The following is a 22,782-nucleotide window of genomic DNA, read 5'->3' on the forward strand; positions in this document are numbered from 1 at the left end:
ATGTTCCCAGGATGAATGGAGCACATTTAAATATACTGTCTGCCCACATGCTGTGGCTAGGACATGGTATGAACTGAATGAAACTGTTAAGGGAAGTTGATTGGACATTAGGGAAAGGTTCTTCACTGAGAGGGTGGTCAGTCACTGGAACATGCTCCCCAGGGAAGTGGCCAGAACACCAAGTCTGTCAGAGTTCAAGGAGATACTGGACAATGCCCTTTGTCATATGGTTGAGTTTTGGGTAGTCCTGTGAGGAGCATGCCCTTGGCCTTGATCATACATATAAGTATCTTCCAACTCAAGAAATTCTATGATTATAGGACTCTCTCCTGCTTCTACTCTCAAATCCATGTTCCCTGGCACGACACAATACAAGTCAGATGGTAGCTTTTCTCCATCGAGAGATCGTTCCACTTACATGTGCACATCAGTGGAAGATCTGCCAAGAGAAAGAATGGGGCAGAGCAAATAAAAGTTATTATTTAATATTAGTAACCTTGACTACTGTGTGCAAATTGTTTAATTTAAAATGTATCACATTTATTCTGTGCACAAACATGCTTTTCCATGCTTGTGAAGGGACAGGGAGAGGAGGTTTAGGAGCTGTCCTCCTGCCACAGGACCTTTTAGCTGCAGATGTATGGAGATGGTGCCCTCTTCTCACAAAACATATTTTGTCATTAACGACAGCCACGATAGCTGATCTTAATAGGCCTTGGGGCTGCAATTCTATCCCACAGCTCCATGTGGGCTGGGGGAGCAATTTCCTGTCCTACTTGTTGGAGGATAGAAATACACTTGGTTTGTACTAATCTTTATCTCTGGGTATGTGTAACAGATTTATTTTCAATACAAATATCTGGGTTTGTCATGATGAGCTATGGTGTGGAGGAAAGAATGAGGTGATGATATAGGTTATTGTTACAGCATGGATTGTCTTTTTTTCTCATTCCTTACCAGCTAGACTCTGCTCTTGCATTAGAAATTGTCATCTTGTGTTTGGCAAACACCTGTAAACATTTTGTGCTTTATGGTGCTTTCTACAGGATGATGTGCAAGGGTGGTTTGTGCTGCTGCTTGTCCTTTCTGGGTGCTCCATGTGTTTCAGCTGTTTCAGGGGGATTTTTCACCTTTTGACCAAGCAACTGCTCCTCTCAAATAATTGTATGGCCACGATCAATGCAGCAGCAAACTTTGTAGTGCAGATGCATTAGAAAAGCCTCCAACATTTATTTATCCCGTGTTTGGGCCTACACAATCCAAACAAGAGTGTACTTTTGTATTTACTTTTAACCTGAAGAGTAGATGAGAGCACTATTGTGGCGCTTTCACCTCCGACCAGCTGCACTCATTCTGCTCGGGTAGGGCAGTGCCAGCTCAGGGCGACTGGAGACCCGCTTCCCTCCCAGCCTGTCCAGGGTCACCCATGGTAACTGGCACCAGGGAACACCAGAAGCACCCCCAAACCCCCACCCGCCCCCCGAGGGCACAGCCCGCAACCCGCCGGGCGCTGTCCCGCAGAGGGCAGCATTGAGCAGCGGATGCGGCCGCGGCGCTCCCGCACTTGTTCCCGGGGCCCGGGGCAGAGTTGCGGGCGCGGCACGTCCAGCCTCGGCACGGCCGCTCCCGCTGCACGCTCGGTTTAATTTAAACCGCTGCACGGAGCGACGCGGGGAGACACGGGACCCGCCGCACAACCGGTGGCGGGAGCGCTGCCGGGGCCCGGCCTCGCCCGCCATGGAGGCAGCGCCGTGCCGAGTCCTCCCTCCCGCCAGGCCCCTGCTGGGGACCGGCCGCGCTGGCAGCGCCGGGGCCGCGTCTGAGCCCGAGGAGCGGAACGAGCCCCGAGCGGGGCGGGCGCGGCCCCACGGCCGCAGCCACAGCGCCCCTCGCTCCGCTCCCCTCCCCTCCGCACGAGGCCGGCGGCAAGGGCTGCGGATAGGCGGGAGCATCTCCCCGCCCGGCCGGGCCCAGCAGCCGCCACACTGCAGAGGCCGCCGGCGGCGGGTATAAAAAACACGGCGCTGAATGGCGTCTACGCCTCTTTACTACGCGCCGCGCCCCAGCCCGGCCGGGCGCCGCCGCAGCCGTGACGGACGGGCGGCGGCACCAATGGGGGCGCGGCGGCGGCGGCCCCGCGGCCGCGCTGAATGAGGGCAGGGCGGAGGGCGGAGCGGCGGCGCTGGCCGGGAGCCCGGCGGCGGCTCCGGGGATGGTCCACGCACTGGCGCCGTCACGTGTTGTTCTCCTTGGAGTGAGCCTGAGCCGCGGCGGCGGGCGGAGGGGGCTGGACTGGCGAGCGCGGCCCCCGCCGCCTGTTTTGGTGCGGGGCGCCGGGAAACTCCGAGGAGAAGCCGGCGGAGAAGGAGCCGCCGCGGCGGTGCCCGCTCCCCCGGCGGGCTGGGGCACGGGAGGGGGCCGCGCCGCCGGCCGCTGAGGCGCTGCCGCCTGGAATGAAGAGGAGGAGGAAGAGAGGATGTTCTTTCGGCACTCGGGCTTGCCTCCCCTCCCGCCGCTGCCGGGCTGCGCCGCGTGTGGAAATGGCACTTTCTCTGCCTAACGAGATGGGACTGAATGGGGTCGCCAGCCTCCTCCGCACGCTCGAGCGGGAGCAGCAGCCTCGGCGCTGATATTTGGGGAAGGGGGGTTGTATTGTGGGCGGCATTTTTTTTTTTAATTTTTCTCTTTTTTGGGAGGAGAGCGAGAGAGGGGAGAGCAGCGTGCATTTTTAGGTGCAAACCCCGGACTTTGCAAAACAATCTCCGCCCCCGAGAGAATATTTAATCTGCAACAGAGATCGCTGCTCGCGGAGGCAAACTTGAGCCGGGGAAGGGGTGCAGGGAGCGGAGGAAAGGGACCCCCGCCCCGCTACCGGCCCCGCCGGAGCCCGACCCCTGCAAGGGAAGATGCGATTTTCATTCCCGGCTGCTCATTTTGGGACGAGACTTTCGTCTGGACTGATCGGGACTGGACTTTTTAAGGACGAGCTTACGCGTCTAAGCGCGATTTGGGCATAAACAGCAACACAAACTCTGATTTGGTGCTGGAAGCTGCCTCTGCCACTGAACAGCTGCTCTCACCCTGCTTCTGTCCCTCCCCCGTCCCGTTCTCAGAAGAGGATCCTGAGCTATTTTGCCTTTTTTCTTCTTTTTTTTTTTTTTTTCTTTTATAAAAAAATTGTTGCTGCATGAATTTTATTTTAAGTGGTTGCCTTTCCTGGCTAGCTTGGCTGTTTTGGGGTCTTGCAGACTGCAAGCTGCAGTAACAGCTCCACCACCTCTCATCATGGCCAGCCCCACGGATAATAATGAGGGCTTCTTCTCAGATGTCAGAAAGGTGGGTTACTTGCGCAAACCCAAGAGCATGCATAAACGATTTTTCGTGCTGAGGGCAGCCAGTGAGTCTGGACCTGCCCGGCTGGAGTATTATGAGAATGAGAAGAAATGGAGACACAAGTCAGGGGCCCCCAAGCGCTCCATCCCGCTAGAAAGCTGCTTCAACATCAACAAACGGGCTGACTCCAAGAATAAGCACCTGGTGGCCCTCTACACCAAGGACGAGCACTTTGCCATTGCAGCTGACAGTGAACCTGAGCAGGAGAGCTGGTACCAAGCACTGCTGCAGTTGCACAACAGGGCCAAGGGCCACCATCACTTCCATCACCATCACCACCACCACCACAGTGATGTCACTTTTGGAGGCAGCAGCACAGGACTGGGGGAAGCAGGTGAGGACAGCTATGGTGAGGTAGCCCCTGGTCCAGCTTTTAAGGAAGTTTGGCAAGTAATTCTGAAGCCTAAGGGCCTAGGCCAGACAAAGAACCTGATTGGCATCTACCGCCTGTGCCTGACTAACAAGACCATCAGCTTTGTAAAGCTGAATTCAGATGCGGCTGCTGTGGTGCTGCAGCTGCTCAATATCCGCCGCTGTGGTCACTCTGAGAACTTCTTCTTCATTGAGGTGGGACGCTCAGCTGTCACTGGACCTGGTGAGTTCTGGATGCAAGTTGATGACTCAGTAGTGGCACAGAACATGCATGAAACTATCCTGGAGGCCATGCGAGCCATGAGTGAGGAATTCCGGCCCCGTAGCAAGAGCCAGTCCTCCTCAAACTGTTCCAACCCGATCTCTGTGCCCCTTCGCAGGCACCATGTCAACAACCCTCCACCGAGCCAAGTGGGGCTCAGTCGGCGGTCCAGGACTGAGAGTGTCACGGCCACTTCTCCTGCTGGTGGTGGAGGTACAGGTGGCAAACCCAGCTCTTTCCGGGTTCGTGCATCGAGTGATGGGGAAGGCACAATGTCAAGACCTGCCTCTGTGGATGGTAGCCCAGTTAGTCCCAGTGCTAACCGGACTCATTCACACAGACACCGTGGCAACTCCAGGCTCCATCCTCCACTCAACCACAGCCGGTCCATCCCAATGCCTTCCTCGCGCTGCTCTCCTTCAGCCACCAGTCCAGTCAGCCTGTCATCCAGCAGCACTAGTGGCCACGGCTCCACCTCAGACTGCCTGTTCCCACGGAGGTCTAGTGCTTCAGTTTCTGGCTCTCCTAGTGATGGTGGATTTATTTCTTCCGATGAGTATGGTTCAAGCCCGTGTGACTTTCGCAGCTCCTTTCGCAGTGTAACCCCTGATTCATTGGGACACACCCCCCCTGCCCGGGGTGATGAAGACCTCAACTACATCTGCATGGGAGGGAAGGCCACCTCTTCTTGCTGTAGCCTGGCAGCGCCCAATGGCCATTTCATCCCACGCACCTGCCACCCTCAGCAGCAGCCCCGCTATCCTAGTACACCCTGCTGTCCTCGAGGTGGTAGTGAGGAGGTTGCTGACTTGGAGAAGGCATTCAGAAAGCGGACTCACTCTGCAGGTACTTCGCCCACCATCTCCCACCAGAAAACACCCTCCCAGTCTTCAGTGGCCTCCATTGAGGAGTACACGGAGATGCTGCCTTCTTACCCCTGTGGCAGCAGCAGGCTGCCCTCCTACCGCCACTCAGCCTTTGTGCCCACTCACTCCTACCCAGAGGAGTGCCTGGAGATGCACCACATGGACAGTGGCCATCATCGGACCAACTCTGCCCCGCACACAGATGATGGCTACATGCCCATGTCGCCTGGTGTAGCCCCTGTGCCCGGTGGTGGGGGGCCCCCCAAGGGTGGTGACTATATGCCCATGAGTCCTAAGAGCGTGTCGGCCCCACAGCAGATCATCAACCCTGGCAGGGGTGGCCGCCACCCTCCAGCCACAGTGGACTCTAATGGCTACATGATGATGTCCCCCAGTGGCAGCTATTCCCCCGACAGCAGCTCTGCGGGCTACGGCAAGATCTGGACAAATGGTGCCGGCCACCACCCAAAACTCTCAGTGGAGAGCAACGAAGGGAAGCTCCCCTGCGGCGGCAGCGACTATATCAACATGTCCCCAGCCAGCGGCTCCACCACCAGCACTCCGCCCGACTGCTACTTCGGGGCTGCGGGGCAGCCGGGGGTCGAGGAGGCGGCCACCGTAGCGCACCACAAACCCATCTACTCCTACTTCTCGCTGCCACGCTCCTTCAAGCACGTGCACCGGCGGGGCAGCAGGCCGGCGGGGACAGCCGAGGAGGGCAGCCCTCAGCCCCGCATCGCGCTCGGCTCCAGCCGCCTCCTTTACGCGGCCGAGGACTCGTCCTCCTCCACCAGCAGCGACAGCCTGGGCGGCGGCGGCGGCCCCGAGGGCGGCCCCCCGCCTCAAGCGCAGCCCCCGCGCAAGGTGGACACGGCCGTGCAGACCAAGGGCCGCCTGGCGCGCCCCACGCGGCTGTCGCTGGGTGGCCCTAAGGCCAGCACCCTGCCGCGGGCCCGGGAGCAGCCCCCGGTGCTGCTGCCCCCGGAGCCCAAGAGCCCCGGCGAGTACGTGAACATCGAGTTCATCGCCGGCGAAAAGCCGCCCTTCCCCTCGGCTGCCCTGAGCATGGCCCTGCCGCCGCCGGGCAGCGAGGCCGCTGAGGAGTACATGAACATGGAGCCGGGCCCGCCGCGGGCCCCCTGCCCGCCCGGCTTCGCCACCGCGCGGGCGGCCCGGCTCGGCCTGGACTACGTGGCGATGCAGCGGGGGGGCGCCGCGGCCGGCGGGGGCTCCTGCTCGGACTACGCGGACAGCCCGTCCCCCGGCTCGCCCGCCCGCCTGATCAGCTACGCCGAGGTGCGAGGGGGCCGCGCCGGCCCCGAAAAGCCCCCGCCGGCGGCCGCCACCGCTGCGTCCCCGGAGCTGCCGCGGCCGCCGGCCGAGCTGTCGGCGGCGCCGCCGCGCTCCTCGTCCCTGCTGGGGGGCCTGGGCGCGGGCAGCGCCTTCACCCGCGTCAGCCTGAGCCCCGGCCGCAACCAGAGCGCCAAGGTGATCCGCGCCGACCCGCAGGGTGGCCGGCGGCGGCACAGCTCCGAGACCTTCTCCTCTACGCCGAGCGCGGCCCGCGGAGCGGCGGGCGGGCTCGGGGCACCCTTCCCGTGCGGCGGCGCGGGGGGCGCCGAGGAGGTGAAGCGGCACAGCTCGGCCTCCTTCGAGAACGTGTGGCTACGGCCCGGCGCGGGGGAGGCGGCCGCCCGCCGGGACCCGGGGGTCGCGCCCGCCCCGGAGAACGGACTCAACTACATCGACCTGGACTTGGTGAGGGACTGCGGCCACCGCCGCCACCACCACCCACACGCCCCCGCCGAGGCGAAGCAGCCGCTGCCGCCGAAGCCCCCGGGCCAGCAGCGCGGGAGTGGCCACTGTGGCGAGGATCTGAGCGCGTACGCCAGCATCAGCTTCCAGAAGCGGGAGGAGATGTAGGAGCCGGGCGCCCGCCGGGGAAGGTGAGCCGGGACGGGGCGGGACGGGGCGCGGCTCCGCTCCGCGAGCGGAACGACCGCGGGGAGGGGGCTGGGGCTGGGGCTGGGGTCGAGTCTGAGTCTGCTCGTGGCGGTGCCTTCCGCGGGCTGGGGGCATCGTCCCCCGGGGCACCCACGGGTTGGGTGGGTTTCGTTGAGCCTTCTGGCCTCACTGCAGCGTGTTTTAGTGACAGAAGCGTCCAGGAGTGCAGCATCCCTGCGTGTGTCCTGCCGCTGGCCCGCAACTGCACGGGCTGGGGAGTGCTTCCAAAGCAGCTTCGGACGCTCCTGTTCAGCCGGGGATACAATACTGTGCTTACCGTGTTGCCACGTTTTTTTACTTTTTGGAATTAGCAGTGCTTCAAAAGTGAGTGGGAGAGGGGTGTGCAATCGAGTCACTTCTAGTATTGGGCTGGAAATAGGAAACTCCCAGTGTATTCCGGGTTTGGTCAGTGATCATCACGCCTGTGACCAAGAGTTGAGCAGTGAACCGTGCTAACGCGTGTGGGCTAAGGGCATTTACCTCACAGGGTTGTGACCAGTGTTAATTCAGTGTTGTTGGAAGGAGCTGTGAGTTTGAAAACAGACTTCAAAGCCTTTATAGCATTGTATCTCTCACTTGTGTTTCAGTTGATACTGTGTGGCTGTCCCTCACCTGTCACGGTGTTACAAACAGCACAAGAAATGAGCCCTATGAACTGAACCGTGTTTTTGGCATTGACTAATGTTTTCTGTTTCTTCCTGAAGCTTTTAATTTTTAATTCGGGAAAAACTTCTGCTAGGCTGTTGCACATTGAATACAGACATGTAAGATGAGTAGGAGCCTTGTTGGAAGCAGTGGGATGTTTCTGTTGAGTGGGAACTTCATGCAGCACAGAACAATGTATCTTGTTAAGAGCTCATAAAGTACAGTGCACCTGTGTAAGTCCTTTCATGAAAGGTGAAGTGTGTTTTGTTTTGGTGCAGGCAAGTACTGGCAGATAGTTATCTAGTAAATTTTGTCACTCGATTTTAACAGTTCCCTACATACCTGAGCAGCAGCAATCACAGTAGTTTAAGCAGTTACTATGAATATATGCAATGACATTAGGGGGTGAATCTCATACCACTGTTTACATCATCTCAGTATTTGTGTTCCCCGTGAGCTGTGTTGAAGGGAACATTGAGGGCTGGTGTTGGTGTGATGCCTGGGATCACATGTTTTTCGTGTTTAGATGTTTTGCATCCTTATAACCTGAACGAAAGTAAAACAGTCTCTTCACATTTGCTGTTGGCATTGCTGCTGTTGCCCCTTAGAGCAAAGGAATATTAAGTCTTATTCTTATATGATCTATGAATACTAGGTTAATTTGAAACTTCGAGGTAAGACTTAAGATCAGTGCAAATATTGCCAGTCTGGTTCAAGTGGTAACTGGTAGAAAATGGTAATTTTTGTGGCTGACAGAACTGTGCTGAGTGTCACCATACATTATTTGTGACTAAACATACACAATTTACACAGCCACACCTTTTCTCAGTTCTGGCATGTGTTTGCAAGAGCCCTTTTTTTGCAGATGGCTCTTGTTACCCTGGGAATCCATATCTGCTTGGGACAGCATTGGTGTTGTGAATTCTTCAGGAGGGGACTTTTGCCAGAGGATGCAATGTGTTCTGCAGTTAAGTCACTTTGCTGGGAACATCACTGTTCCCTCCCACCTGTGCAGTGCTGAGACTGTAGAGTAAGTGTGAGAGAAGATCCTTGGTCAGTGTGGGGGTAAATAAAGAATATATGAAGGGTATGAGAAGGCAGGTCTGATGGGGAGCAGTGACATAACTGCTTACACAGTTTTTTTCCAAATGCACTGCTTTCCTTTTGCTGTGGACAACTTATTTAATTGAACTTTGTGTCATCTTTAATGTAAAAGCTGTGGCAATGCTCTCCATGGTGGTGTTAGATAGATACCTGCTGTGATTATGCTGTTCAGTGAAAGATTAGGATGTGGAAGACCTGATAAAAGAACTGGCTGAAAAATACTATGCAGATGCTTTTAAGGGCAGCATTGTATGAAATAGAGTGTAATAGAGTAATTGTTATTTGAAGTTGGTTCACATTTCCCAAAATTTGGATTGGATTGAGGAGGCACAGCTTCTTCTGGGAGGCAAGGGAAGAATCAGGTTGTAATTATATGGGGACTTTGAGCCATGGCTGTTCCTTCCCCTTCCGCACTATAAAGCTTTGTTAGTTGCTTGTAGCCTTCTCAGACATTAACCATTAGGATTCTTATTTCCCAGGCTAGATTTCTTGCTATCAACTGAAACTTCTCTTGCAAAATTCAGCCTGACTAGTTAATCTCTTGAGTGTGCTAAGGAAACAAACCTAACAATGTTTCATTCATACTAAACCATTTTTACAGCTATTTTTTGACATGTGCTTGTACCTTTTTTGCGTTGGAGGTAAAACTTAGCTTTGGCAGGAGAATTGTTCCATGTACCTTATGCCATTCCTAAGAAAACTTGCCTGGAGCTGAATGATTTATGGGTCTGCTTGCACATGCCTGAAAAGTTGTTGAGCACCTTCAGCCAAACCGTTCACCTGAAAACTCCACAGTTCCTCAAAGCTTTGCCTGCCTTTCCCAGTGAGCAGCAGAGCGGGCTGTGTCTCCTTGGCCAGCTTCTCCTGTGCTCCTCGTGGCAGCTGAGGCTGTTCAGGCTGCAGCTGAGAGCGGGGAGGTTGCAGTTGTGCTTTCTCCTGTTGGTGTATGAGCAAGTGAAAGATGAAGGAAAAGCTACTTGGTGTGTTTGCAGGTACAGCAGAGAGGAGAAAACATCTGGAGCTGGGAAGGGAAAGGTGAAGCTGCAGGTATCAGAACAAGGGTTGGGGAAGGCTGCACTAAGTACTCTTACTTAGTGACTGTTCTTTACTCTCCCTCTCTTTCATGGGTTATTATTTACACTTTTAATCTCAGAAGTGGCAAAGGGACTATACATGCTTTTATTTTTTTCTCCATAGAACAATCTTCCACCCCATCCCAAAGGCCAAAACTGTCTGGATAATATTTGTTTTATCCCTTCTGGAATTTTCTGTTGTTGCCATCTACAAGACAATGACCCCAAATGATGGCTATTCATCTCCTAACAGTTAAATGCCTGTTGCTTTCATGCAAACTACCTAACTCCTGTCCTTTTCCCTACTCCTCTGTCCTTCTCTGCCAGCTGTCTCCAAACTGTTAGGCATTAGACTCTGAAGTATTTTTAATCTATTCCTAGTGTAATTATTTCTCCTAACATTAAGGATCCTGGCTGAAATAATCATGTTTCCCAAATTTCATTGAAAAACATTTCTCTCTCACCCACAGAATTCCTCTGCACTCTCCAATCCCATTGCCTTCCCTGTCATATATTCTTGCTGTTTCCAAACAGCTGGCCCTGCCCTTGCTCTCTTCTTGTTTCCTGTTAGAAGTGCGGTAGTTTCAGTGCAGTTCTGTATGCTCTCCTTTACCTCTGCTGTAGAGAACTGGGTACTGTTATGTGTGTCTAGCCTAGCTGGTGACTCTTTGATGCTTGGATCATCTGATGAGTGGCCTTTTATGCTGTAGCTGGAAGTCTGTGTTGCTGCAATTGCCAAGTTGTGCTGGGAAACACCAGCCCCTGAAATGGAAAAACTGAGGGGAGAGAGCAGTGTAGCCCTAAGGCGTTTTCCTCCTGCTTAGAGTTTTGCATGCACAGATGTGGTGGGCTGGTCCTGGCTAGACACCAAGTGTCCACCAGAGTCACCCTATCACTCTCCTCCTCAGCTAGAGAGGGGAGAAAAAGATACAACAAAAGGCTCAGGAGTCGAGATAAAGGCAGGGGGAGATCACTCATCACTCAAGGGCAAAACAGACTCAACTTGGGCAGATCAATTTCATTTGTTACCAATCAAATCAGAGTAGGATAATAGGAAATAAAAACTAAATCTTAAAACACTTGTCCCCCACCCCTCCCTTCTTCCTGGGCTTAGCTTTACTCCCCATTTCTCTACCTCTTCCTCACAGCAGCACAGGGGTATGAGAATGGGGATTTGGCCAGTTCACTGCATGTTGTCTTTGCTGCTACTTCCTCTGCAGAGTAGTTTCCTGTATCCACAGTGGTCTCAGATATCCTCACTCCTCTATCTGGCTGCAGTTGTGCAGGTTTTTTTCCTGTTCCTAAATACGTAATCCCAGAGGTACTGCCACTGTCAGTGGCACTGCTTGGCCTTGGCCAGCAGCAGGTGCATCTTGGAGCTGACGGGCAGTGGCTCTGTCACACACAGGGGAAGCCTCCAGCAGCTTCTTGGAGGAACCACCCCTGTAGCTCCCCAGTATCAAAACCCTGCACACAAACCCAAGACAACAGGTGAGCAGATGTTGTGGATATGCTGTGGATCCTGCTTTTGGGGTTGCTATGAGAAGGCTCCTCAAATGAGCAGGGGTGTTGAAGATGAACTGCAGATAACTTGCGTTCTGAGTATGTAGTCAAAAAATATTCCAAGAAAGAAACCATTAGATGTTGGCTCTGGAGAAACAGGAAATGAAGTAGCAGGACAGCAGAATGAATTCAGGTATCTTGCTTTGATCTCCAAAGCTTCAAAACTTCATTTCCATTTTGTTGATGACTCTGAGAACTCCTGAATGTAAGTGCTAATAACATGGAATAGAATATGTGTAGTGTAAGCAAGTGGTAACTTGGCTCACTCTAGCTTTGATGCTGATGTGTTCACCCACTGCATGGGTGGTTTGAGGTTTTTTGGTGATGTAAGAAAATGGAAAACAGTATAATGGGAATTCAGCACAAGGGCATCTTTGGGGTTGTTAGACCTTTTGCCTGTATCCAGTTAAAGCAAAACACTTTAAAAAAGGGTAGAACTAAACTTTTGCGTGGTTCTCGTGAAAATACACATTGATGGTAAACAGAAAATTACTCATGTCATTCTTGTACTATGTACCTGGGTTTTATTTTTTGGGGGACACTGCTTGCTTTTTTAATTTATTTCCTTCATAGTTTTCAATAGTTGTGTTCTTTTTCTCAAGTTAAAAACTTAAGGTGGAACACAGCAATTCATAAAATCACAGGATATCCTGAGTTGGAAGAGACCCACAAGGGTGCCAAAACAAGACTTGTTCAGTTAAATTAAGTTTCTAGGGGCGCGTTGTTTCTCGAACTGAAGAACAGAAGTTTCTGTAGTTTTGGGTCAGCACCAAGGTAAATACCAGCATGTTATGAACATTTTTCATGCTTTGTGGGTATTACTGTAGACAAAACAGTGCATTTCTTGCTGTATGCACACACCAGTTTTTCCCCATACCTAAGTATTTGCCAAAATTGAGCCTGTGTCTCCACGTACTTGCATATTTGCAGTTCTGTTTAACAAGACCACAAGCTTATAATTAATGGGTTTAGATGTTTCTCTTTTGTTTTCCTGGCTTAAAAAGTGAAACAGAATGATTTATAAACAAATTCATATGATTATGAGGTACTACCTGGACATCTTTAGCACATGGTTTTCACATTTAGTTAATGTTTAAACTGGTTTTTGGATGTGGTTTATATTTGAAAATGAAACAGGACATTGCAGGGTGAGGATCATGCTGATTTTTAATAGCAGCTGTAGGGAGATCGTAAATTTCCTTAGATAACACTTGTAAATAGAGAATTACAGCTCATTAATAAAATGCAGCAAGCAGCTGTGGAATGGGAATGTAATTTCACCAATATCTTCAGTATGGTGCATTGTTTCAGGACTGCTTTATGATAGCTAAAATTTTATATTCATTAGGACTACACAATTTTCATGACTTCCTAAATACATGAGTGCAAGTACTTAAAATAAATGTACTTGAATATTCTTTTGCACAAATAAGTGTATAATAGCTTGTTTGTGAAGAATATGAGGGTTTTTTCCCCAGTTTCTTGAAGCTCTGAAAATTAATCTGTTCAGTACTGATTATTACGTGAGTAAAGTCACATAAGATTTAAAAATAATTTTGTTGTCCAGTGATATGGAAGAGAAATAGATATTATTTTCCAAAACTAATTTGACTTTAGGTTTAACTTCTGTGTCAAGTTTCAATGAAAACTAATTATTGTGTTTGATTGACAGAGTTATGAAATACTCTTAAGAGACGAGAGCAAAAAGGAGGGGAAAGCTGTTCATGGGACCTGTGCTGTGACCAGGAGAGACTGGGGGTTGCTGGCATGAGATAATGGGGAGCTTGAGGTGAAGGCGGGGGAACACTTGCAGAAACCGGTGTGGGAAGGAGGTGGAAATGAGAGAGAAATTACTTGGGGGACACACAAACTATGGCAGGATGATGTAGATAGAGAGAATTGTAAGGTGTTTGTGATCTGAGGGGAACTGGGATGGTGTTATTTGAAAGTTTGAGGAAGAGTATAGAGAAATGTGGAGAGCCTGGATATCACAGAGTTTGTTTAAGAGGTGCTCATTTTGCATGGTACTGCAGTTTTCTGAAGGTGTTTCTCCTGTGGGTTTTTTTTTTTTAATCTTTATTGCAGGGATGAACACTCTGCTTAGGAAGCACATGTAGTCCTTATTTGTTATTGGATTTTTTTTTTTTTTTTAATATTTGGATATTCTGCTGACCTTAACAGGATGATTTGCTTAGTAAGGCAAGCAGAATTTACCTCCAGCTCTCCTTTCCTGAATTCTTTGTCTTGTAGTATCCCTGCCACAACCACAACAGTAAACCACAGATGCAAATCTGAATTAAGGACAAGATAAATAAGAATGAGTGAATTTTAACATTAAAACTCCTTGATTTTATAAAATACACTAGAAGGTGGACTATATTCACACAGGGTTTTTTAACTGCAGCATTTTCTTCTTTATATTCTACTGCTTGGACAGTTATAAATTTGATTAGGGTTCATTAGTTTAATAATTTGTCTTATGGATTACTAAGTATAGATTCTCTCACTTTTTAAAAATTTAAATAATATATTGTAAAAGAAAACTTCAAATGACAAAACTATTGTGGCTTGTTACAGCAGATGTGGTTTTCATTTTGTGGTAAGAGCTGCAACACAACTATATTAATACTGACAAATGGGTCTGAATTCTCAACTTGTCAGAATGGTAAAAGCTGGCTTTTGGTCATCTGTACATCATCTGACGTGTTACAGTACCTGTTCATAAAAGTGAGTAGCATTATTCTATTTTTACATAATTCTGGGGCTTTGATAAGTGGTGATTATTATTTTGAAAACATGAAATAGAGATAGTTTTAGGAGGTAACTTAAAAAAAAAAGATTCACAAGTTTAACAGCTTTACTCTCTACTTACAGAAATGATGTGAAATTTAACAAAAGCCAAGGTGTGAACAGATAAAGGAGATTTAAATAAGCCTGGCACTCTTAACTAACTAAAGGATGTCTTGATATATGTCTCTCTGATCATGCTTGACATATCTAGGTCATGTTCTCTGAAGACTATTATTAGAGATTTAACCTTGGGTAATTGTGAAGTGTATTTTGTTCAGAGTAATTTTTGATCAGGTAAAAGAGACAGTGGAAGTTTGTGTGTGTTCAAGTGCTTGTAATAATTTGGGAGTCTAGTTGGAAGACCTGGTGTCAGCTACCTGAGCTGGAAGGTGAAATGTACTGTTCCATGGTGTATCACAGAAAATTTACCTGTGTACATTTTGTTAACTGTTGTAAAATTCTATTTTTTGGAAGCTGGAAATGTGGAAGAAATGACCTGTTAAATTTTCAAATAAGGTATGCTTCAGGAGGACGTTGTGCACTTTACAGCTAGTAGAGCTGTTGAAGTGTACTTGCACATTTGAACTCTCTGATGATATGTGTTATATAAGGGAGGAATGTAGAGTCTGGGAACATCTACAGCTTTAATGGACTGTGTTTCTTCTTTTGCCTCAGCCCATCTCCTCCAGCCTGTGTAGGATTTGGACATTTTTAACCACTAGGGCACCTAACGGTTGCACATGCTTTCTTTGAAATACAGAATCTGTGTGAATAGGAAAAATGGGAATTAACTAGCAGTCTTGGTTCCTGTCTAGTTTCAGTGGTCTGGCTTTCAATGTGGTGCACAAATATTTAAGACACAACTATAGGATAAGAACTCCATAAGATTGACTTGCCAGTCAGTAAAATACTTAGCTAGTTTGTGCACAGGAGCCTTCCTTCAGTGGCACAGCTCCCTGAAGGAATAAAGAGCTTGAAGCTGGAGTGGAGGAGACTAAGCCAGTCTGATTGTATGGGTTCCTTCTGCCCTTACTTCACTGAACTGTGGCATTAAAACCAAACTAAACCAAACCCTCCTATCATCCTCCTCTCAAGAACCTGCATGTCTGTACATCACCTGTAGCATTTGTGTACATGCTGTGCTGAGAGTTGTGTGTCTTCTCTGAGAGAGTAAAAGAACCTCAAGAACTGTACATGGGAGGTAGAAGATTGAGTTTGTTTCTCTTACAGCACATTTCAGCTGGAGTCTTTTATCAGTTTTTAAGTTACTGCAAAGGAATAGAAGGGAGGTGGGGAGCTTGAAACACCATGGCTGGAGCTGTGACTTGTTTCAGATCTGACCTGAGATTCCTGTGCCCTGTGCTGTGTGAGAGATGCAAAGACACCTCCAGTGACAGCTTATGTGTGTCAGTGAGGGAATCTTTTAGATTAAAACACTGGATGGTAATTAATCTTCAACCAGCTGGCCTTCATTTTGAAGAGAAGACTGCTATGTTAGAAAAGAGAATTTTAACCCCTGGAGAGCAGGAAATGAGTGACAGGGGAGATGTTTCAGCTTCAGAGACAAACGTGGAGCTTGGAAGCCTCCTGTATGTGCTGCAGGGGAGTGCTGGTGTCCAAGTGAGTGATGCTTAGGCACTTTGCTGAAATAACTTGAAAACTGCTAGAACAAGGAGACATTGGTGTTCCAGTAATTCCCATAATTGGTTTAGGGTTCCTGTGCAAGTGATTGACAAGGTGTTTGGGAGTCACTGTCAGCTATGATGCTAGAGCTTTCACATGAATATTAACATAGGAGAAATACAGGAGCTCTTCTCTTTCCTGGAGAAGGCACAGATGTAACAGAATGTCCTTTGCTGTACCTGCTGTGTCATAGGGCTGGTAAAGCAGCCTTTCCTGCATGGTACAATGTTCTTTTTCATGGTACTTGCTTTCTGTGGTGATACCTAGAGAAATAAAGGTTGGGTTTTTTGCTGAAATGATGGTGGCTGTTCCAGTTCTGACTCATGCAGGCACTGTAGGTAAGTGATGGTGATGTTGGCTGATTGGTCTCTGAAAAATGGGATTAATTTTCATTTCCTTAGAAGAGTTTGTGCTGTTGTAATTAGTGATTCCTCTCCTGCAATTCCTGATCACAATTTCTGAATTACTTGTTACTTCAAAATAGCAAATGGGGCATTTATGGAGCTGAATGTTATATAATAATGAGGATATAAACTAACAAGCTGTTTACTTAGTTGAGGCTAAGACAATGTTATCTTACTTTTTTCCCTATTTTGGAATTTTTCCACCAAGATTTTCCTTCCAGAGTACAGTTGTATTTCCTGGAAATGACCAACAGCAGGTAGCTCAGCTTGAAAGTGCAGTCCTTGAAAGAGGTAGGGCAGCTCAGCTTGCCACAGGAGTAAAAATGACTCTTAGATGTCAGCAAGGTAATGCATTCCTTGTTTTGATGGGAATGAAGATCTGTACTATGGCTACATGAAGGGAAAAATGAGCAATACTTGGCTTTTTGCAGTGATGGTAAATTCAAATGGAACCATTTTCATTTGGAAAAAGTGAAAGTGACTAATTAAAATATTTAGGAGGACAAAAGTATATTTTTGACAGGTGGAAACAGCATTGTTAAAACTAAAGAAATTGCCTCTCTTTAACCTGTTTACCTTGTTGCTCTTTTTGACTTCTTTGCTTGAAAAGCTTGGGCACACTGTACCATCCCTTCATGCTTTGCTATGTTACAGTATTTTTAGCATTTGGTCCACAGTTGATTTTATTTTCTTAATAGTGTCAACTAAACTACAAAATTAAAAAAAAAGTTTCTCTTTAAAAGGGAAATTCAGAAGTACTACATAGTTAATTGCTTGATTTCACATCAAAAATGAAATATAGGTAAGGAAACCTTAGTTTAGATGTACTGAAAACTACTGCAAACAAAGGAAGCTTTTTATCTCCTGTGTGTGGTTCAGGAATCCCAAAAAGCAGGCTGGCTGGCACATCTGGGGTCGTGCAGGAGCTTTGGGCAGATGTAACCAGCTTGCCTTCCTGCAAAAGAGGGGTTCTCACCTGGGCTGCCTTCACTCCCATCTGCCTGCTCCACTGTTTCTGTGGGCTGGTTCCATTCCATGAAATGGTCACTGTAGTTAGGCTAGCCTGTTCTGTAGTAATTGTTTATATTTCCTCATTTTACACATAATGGCATTCAGATTTTTGAGAAACCCCAAAATAAAATGTAGAAAAAGGAATTCCATTTGTTTAGGAAGCTGTACGTTGAAAATTGTAAACATTTTTTCTTGTTGAAAGTTAATATTTGTTCTAATGTCAGTATTTTGGAAATAATCTTGTAGTTTGTTGACTTTATCATCATCTTGTGAACATGATGCATTATGTTCTTGAATGCCTTGGATATCTTAATATGGGTGGATAGCCATGTGTGATTTACATCTATCTTACCAGTCTGAGATCAAAACAGAGGCAGATGAAACTAAATAGAAGAGCAGGGATGGAAGCCAAACAGCTCCAGATCATCCCTTGTCCTTTTCCAGCTGCTGTGCACAATCCCTCCTCCCACAGCTGCTTCTTGGGAGCAGAAGTTAAAGAAGGGTGCACTGTGCCCGAAGATTGTACTTTAAACATGTAAATGGTGCACTTTACTCTTCAGTGGATTAACACAGCTGATCCATTCATATGCAAGGCAGTCCTGCATCCTTTAAACAATTTAAGAGTTAAAAGTGAAACAAAACTCTCAAATGTATTTAATTCTTTTCTGTTTGAAACTTCTTTCTCTAGCAAGCTCTGATAGAAGGGAAAAGCCCTGCTGAAGGTGTGCAGGCATGTAGCTAGGGCATGTTTTTTCAGGCCTTTGAACTAGGTTAGGAATGTGTCTCAAGATGGAAGAATGAATAGTTACTTGGTGCTTTTAGCCTCCGGGCTTGAAACTCGCAAGAGGAATGTTATTGTGTCTTCAAAGCCTGTTTCACACAAGCCTTTGTTGAGCAGGAACTTGGAGAGTCTTTGTATTATCATGCAGACAACAAAAAGAGCCAGCCACCCAATTTGATCTAATTGGGCCGAAGTGGTGAGATGTGTCTTCAGTAGGAAGGCTTTGGAAAATGGGGTGCATATTTTTAATTAGGAAATACCCTTCAGAGTGAAGGGATTGCCTGCACAGACGTTAACCAGCTTGCTAGAACTCTCTAATTATACTGGTGCCATTCCCCGTATGCACATCCCCTCTTTTTCACCTCTTCCCTATGTAGAGCTTTCCCAGGGAGAAAGCAAATACTTACATCTCATTTAAATTCTGTTTTGACCCTGAGGTGGTGGTAGCACATCCCTAGAGAAGGCAAGCTGTGGTTGAGAAAGTGGGGTGGTTCAGGTTGAAGTAATTTTTGTCTTGCTTTCTCAAAAATAAATCTGTATTCAGGACTAAATATGCTGTATTATATTAATAGTACCTAAATTAAGACAGAACTTTCACTCAGTGTAACTACCAAATGTTTAGAGGAAATAAACCCATTGCTCTAGTGAACATGAGTGGGGTTTGAAGTGCTAAACCCTCATTTCTGAGAACAACAGCTGCTTCAGTAGATACCCAGAGAAATTTATTTTCATTTTACTGTGAGTAGCGTAATGTTTATTCAAAACTGTATGAGATTAACAGAAAAGATGGGAAAACAGCTTTCTTGTCTTAAGTTTTTTTAGTAAAAAAACCCGAAGAACTCTACAAAATCAGAAATTTTGAATTCCACAGTAGCCAGGTTCACTCAATTTTGCCTACTAAAGAGATGAGGCTTAAAAATAAAAAAAAATGGCTTTAAATGCAACATTTATTTTGTTAAGTAACTTCATCAGATGTTCAGGGATTTTGCTAGTTTTCATCCTGTTTTTCATTCAAACAGAGGTTGAAAAGTCATCATATAAAATTTAACCAGCTACTAAATAGTGACCTGTGTTGTCATTAATTTAATGTCAAGAATCTGCATAAATATACACTAATAGTATTGTCTAACTAGAGACTACATTAAATGCTAAATTAAAAGGTTATATTGCAGATCATCATGATTTAGTGGTTATTGGTGTTTGAGAGTGACCATTAAGGACATAAAAAATAAGTTTCCTCATTTGCTAATCTAAATTTGATTATTTTAATCACTTTAATTTGAATTAATCCACCGTGAAGATAAGTGTCAGTATGTACATGATAATTAAATGTATTTGAACTGATACAATCATGCAGAAAGGACCTGGATATAGGATATTGCCTGATATAGAGGAGCAGGAGCAGACAATCCATGAAATTATAGGAAGCTGGGTGAGGTAGAGGGGAGGGCAAAACCACAAGTACAGAAAAGTGGTGGTTAAATGTATTGAAGGCTAAGAGTGACAGGCATGCTGTGTAAATTGGCCAGCTCCTGGGTCTTCTGTAAGAGAAATTTCACAAGGTTAGAGAAGGGAAGGTTGTGTAGGAAGGGGTGCAGGGGCTGAGTGAGCAGAAAGAGAGATTGGAATAATGCCGGGAAGCTCAGATTTCAGTTGATGTAATTGGACTTTAATGGCTTGAATGATTCATAATCTCTTAGCTTGATAGGCTGTTGTAAAATTTTAAACATAGGTATGAATGAAGCCTTGTGCTGATAACACTGTGGGATTGCAGCAGTGGAAAGCGTTGATGTGCCAAGAATTGTTAGAGGAAAAAAATTCCCCTAACATATAATGTGTTCCTAAGTTTTGTGTAGGCATATTTTGGAGGAAGGTTTGAATGATCCTTCTGAATGAATGGGCTATGAATTATTTTTCACCTAGGTGTGGAAGGAGAGGAATCTCCAGTTGATGTAAATTGCTTGTACCTACTTGAGGTTGGTGGGACTAAGGCAGCATGCCTCAATTTAGAATGTGTCCCTTTAACAGTTTTTCTGGAATGTGTTACTACACTGTTCTGTTTGAATTAATAGTGAGTCCCTATTAATTTTAATTAGCTATAGTAATGAGTTAGCGCTAAAGGGCTACAAAATTATTTGTAATTCAATGTCTAGTTTATCTTCTACCTTGGTTATTTCATCTTTTCCAAAACTACTTCTCCTGAAGATTGGTGAGATGTTTGATCTGTCTTGATTCAAGCTTGTTTACTTCTGTGTTTCTTAGAGTAGCTCGTCAGCTTTTATTCCTCTATCAAATAACTCCTGTGATGTTAATCATAGATTTGGGTCACATTTCAGCATTTGCATTTGGGTTGAAGGAACAGGTAAAAGCAAAAGACTATTAGCAAATTGCTTTATACATAGAAAAAAAGAGGACTACAGAACATGTAATGGTAGCCTTTGCAGGATTCCTGTTATTTGTAGGACTTTCCAATCTGTTTGTGCTTTTAACTGATGAACTCTTGTAGTAGTGTCTTGCTATTCTTCACTGTAACTTTTTGAAAGGTTTTGGTTTGGTTTTATGAAATCAAGAGTGATACAAGTCACTGTCTGGAATCTGTTTCCCTGGCTTTATCTGCATATCCATGGCTGATGCTTGCAGCCTTTACCATTGTTGTGTCTTCCTCTGTTCTGATTCCTTAGGCTCAGTTTATGCAGGTACATCTGACAGAATTAAGGCCAGGGAGAGCTGCAGTAAGTGCAGGCAATCACTGCACTTCAGAAGCAGAATGCAGGACACAGCTTTACCATCTGCATAAAGAAATGGAAGGCCATGCTGTTGTTTCTGTCTCCTTGAACTCTGGAGAGTTTATTGGCATCACCTGGGGAGCATCAGTTGGGCGTCACTTGGGAATGTATTTAGGAGGAAATCAGGAACCACTTCTCTAGACAGCAGCTAGCTCCTAGTTTGGTTAAAACCAACTGTGAAACCCCATCTGCTATATTCTTTCAGGCAGCAAATCCTCAAGTAGAATACCTGATGTGATTAGTGCCTTACACTGCCCTTGAAACCACACTTGTCTTGGCCTACACTGCTGCTGCTTGAGATGCTGCTGCTGTCTGAGATTGTCTGCAGGGCTACTGTGAAACTGTGCCATAAGTGAGTTGTGATCCTGACCAGCTGCAGCACCAGTTCCTCAGCCCAGGGAGTCTTTGCAGGTGTTCTGGGTGAGAATCTAAGAGCGTTTGTCAAAGTGGGTTTGCTTCTTGACTCACCCTGGAGGTGCTACTTTGAGGTAGGAATGTAATATAAGTGTATTTATGCTGTTAGAAAAAATCCTGCTTCTCAAATATGGCTTGTTTTGGTTTAGGTGGTCTGTATCTGAGCGAAGACAACTTTTGCTGCCACACTTGTGCTTGCTGCTTTAGTATTCATGCTAGTTTAGCTGTCTGTGTTAGTCATCTTCCCAACCAAATATTTTCTGCCAAAACCCAAATCCACAGTGACAAATTAGCCTTTCTGGTTTAGGTAATGTCACATATATATGTGGAAAATATTTTCAGGTGAAAATGAAAAATAAATGTAATGGCTTCAGACAGCTGTCTTACAGACCTTCTGGTATAGTTACTCAAGATGCCATATGAGAAACAGGCAGGGTTCCCACCTTTCTGCCCCCAATTTTCAGTCAAATTTAGTGATTATAGGAGGATTCAATAAGAAACTGACTCCAGTATTCAGTAAGTAACTGGTTGTGATAGAAGGAAACATCAGTTTGCCTAAAACATTTCCTGCTGGTCTCACAGCAATTCAGATGAATCTGTGGAAGAAAACTTTTGTTCTTTTATTTAAAAATCTCTTGCATGTTTGTCCTCAGTGGTGTATTACAAAACTGGATGTCTGTTGTCTGGCACATCTGTGATTGTACAAACAAAACTTTCTTTCAGCTATTTATTGAACTTCTGACATTATGATCTACATTAAGAAGTAACCTCTTAAAGACAACTCTGCCTTTCTGCTGCTCTATGCAATGTTTCCAAATGTATTTGGGTACAGTTGGAACATTAAAATACTCCAAGAGCTATTACAGTTGTGCGTAGCCTGGCTTTGGTTTTTCCCTTTGCTTCAGTTTTCTAACACTTTCTGTTTTAAGCCTTATTAATAAATAAGTGGTATTGCATTCTGCTTAGTTTTTTAAACTACTGTGTCATTTATTTGGCAGGAGAGGAGGAAGGTTAAAGTTCTCCTTACCTCCTCCCCTTCTCTCCAATGAAATTTTTGATTGTTCTATTTAATGAGTCATTTTCTCTACAGCTGAAGTTAATTTAGTGGCTAATCCAAGCAGTGAGTATTTTCTGAGTGAGGAAGTGAGAGAACTTGAATTCTTTCTCCTCTTTTCAAATACAAAGGTGTATCTTGGGTGTTTCAAAAAAAAAAAAAAAAAAGCATGGAAGAGTACAGTGCCTGTTGGAGGTATTTTATCATTTAACAATAGGTAACAAAACATCCATTGACTACTCTGGAGTGAAGTCACTACTACAGGGGATGTAGGTAGGGTTTGCAGTGCTGTAGAGCTGCTGTATGTGCAGAAATGCTCTTTTTCAAGGGTTCTTTATCAGTATGTAAAAGCTGATAGTGAATGCTATTGAACTCTTAGTTGCTCTAATTCTTTCCTGCCAAAGTGTATGTGTGCATTAGAGTGAGTTGTGTGCTCTGGGCTGTTGAAGCCAATCTGGTCAAGAACACTGTTTTCCAGAGAAAAAATTTGAAATTAAAATCACTTGTGAAATACTTCTGACATGTACATCATAGATTTGTAAAATCTGTTTCATATACTTCTGTTTGCTGAACATAG

At 46.4% G+C, this 22,782-nt stretch overlaps 1 protein-coding gene across 1 annotated transcript in view; it reads left to right on the plus strand.

Moving 5' to 3' along the window:
* Positions 1–2,258: 2,258 nt before the first annotated feature.
* Positions 2,259–22,782, plus strand: part of IRS1 (insulin receptor substrate 1) — a 48,811-nt gene continuing 28,287 nt past the window's right edge. The window contains exon 1 of the mRNA XM_068200910.1: positions 2,259–6,839. Within this exon, the coding sequence (XP_068057011.1) occupies positions 3,286–6,816 (3,531 nt within the window). The 5' untranslated portion in view covers positions 2,259–3,285 and the 3' untranslated portion in view covers positions 6,817–6,839. The remainder of the gene's footprint in view (positions 6,840–22,782) is intronic.

The sequence above is a fragment of the Anomalospiza imberbis genome, chromosome 10, assembly GCF_031753505.1.
Source record: "Anomalospiza imberbis isolate Cuckoo-Finch-1a 21T00152 chromosome 10, ASM3175350v1, whole genome shotgun sequence".
In the NCBI taxonomy this organism is placed as follows: Eukaryota; Metazoa; Chordata; class Aves; order Passeriformes; family Viduidae; genus Anomalospiza; species Anomalospiza imberbis.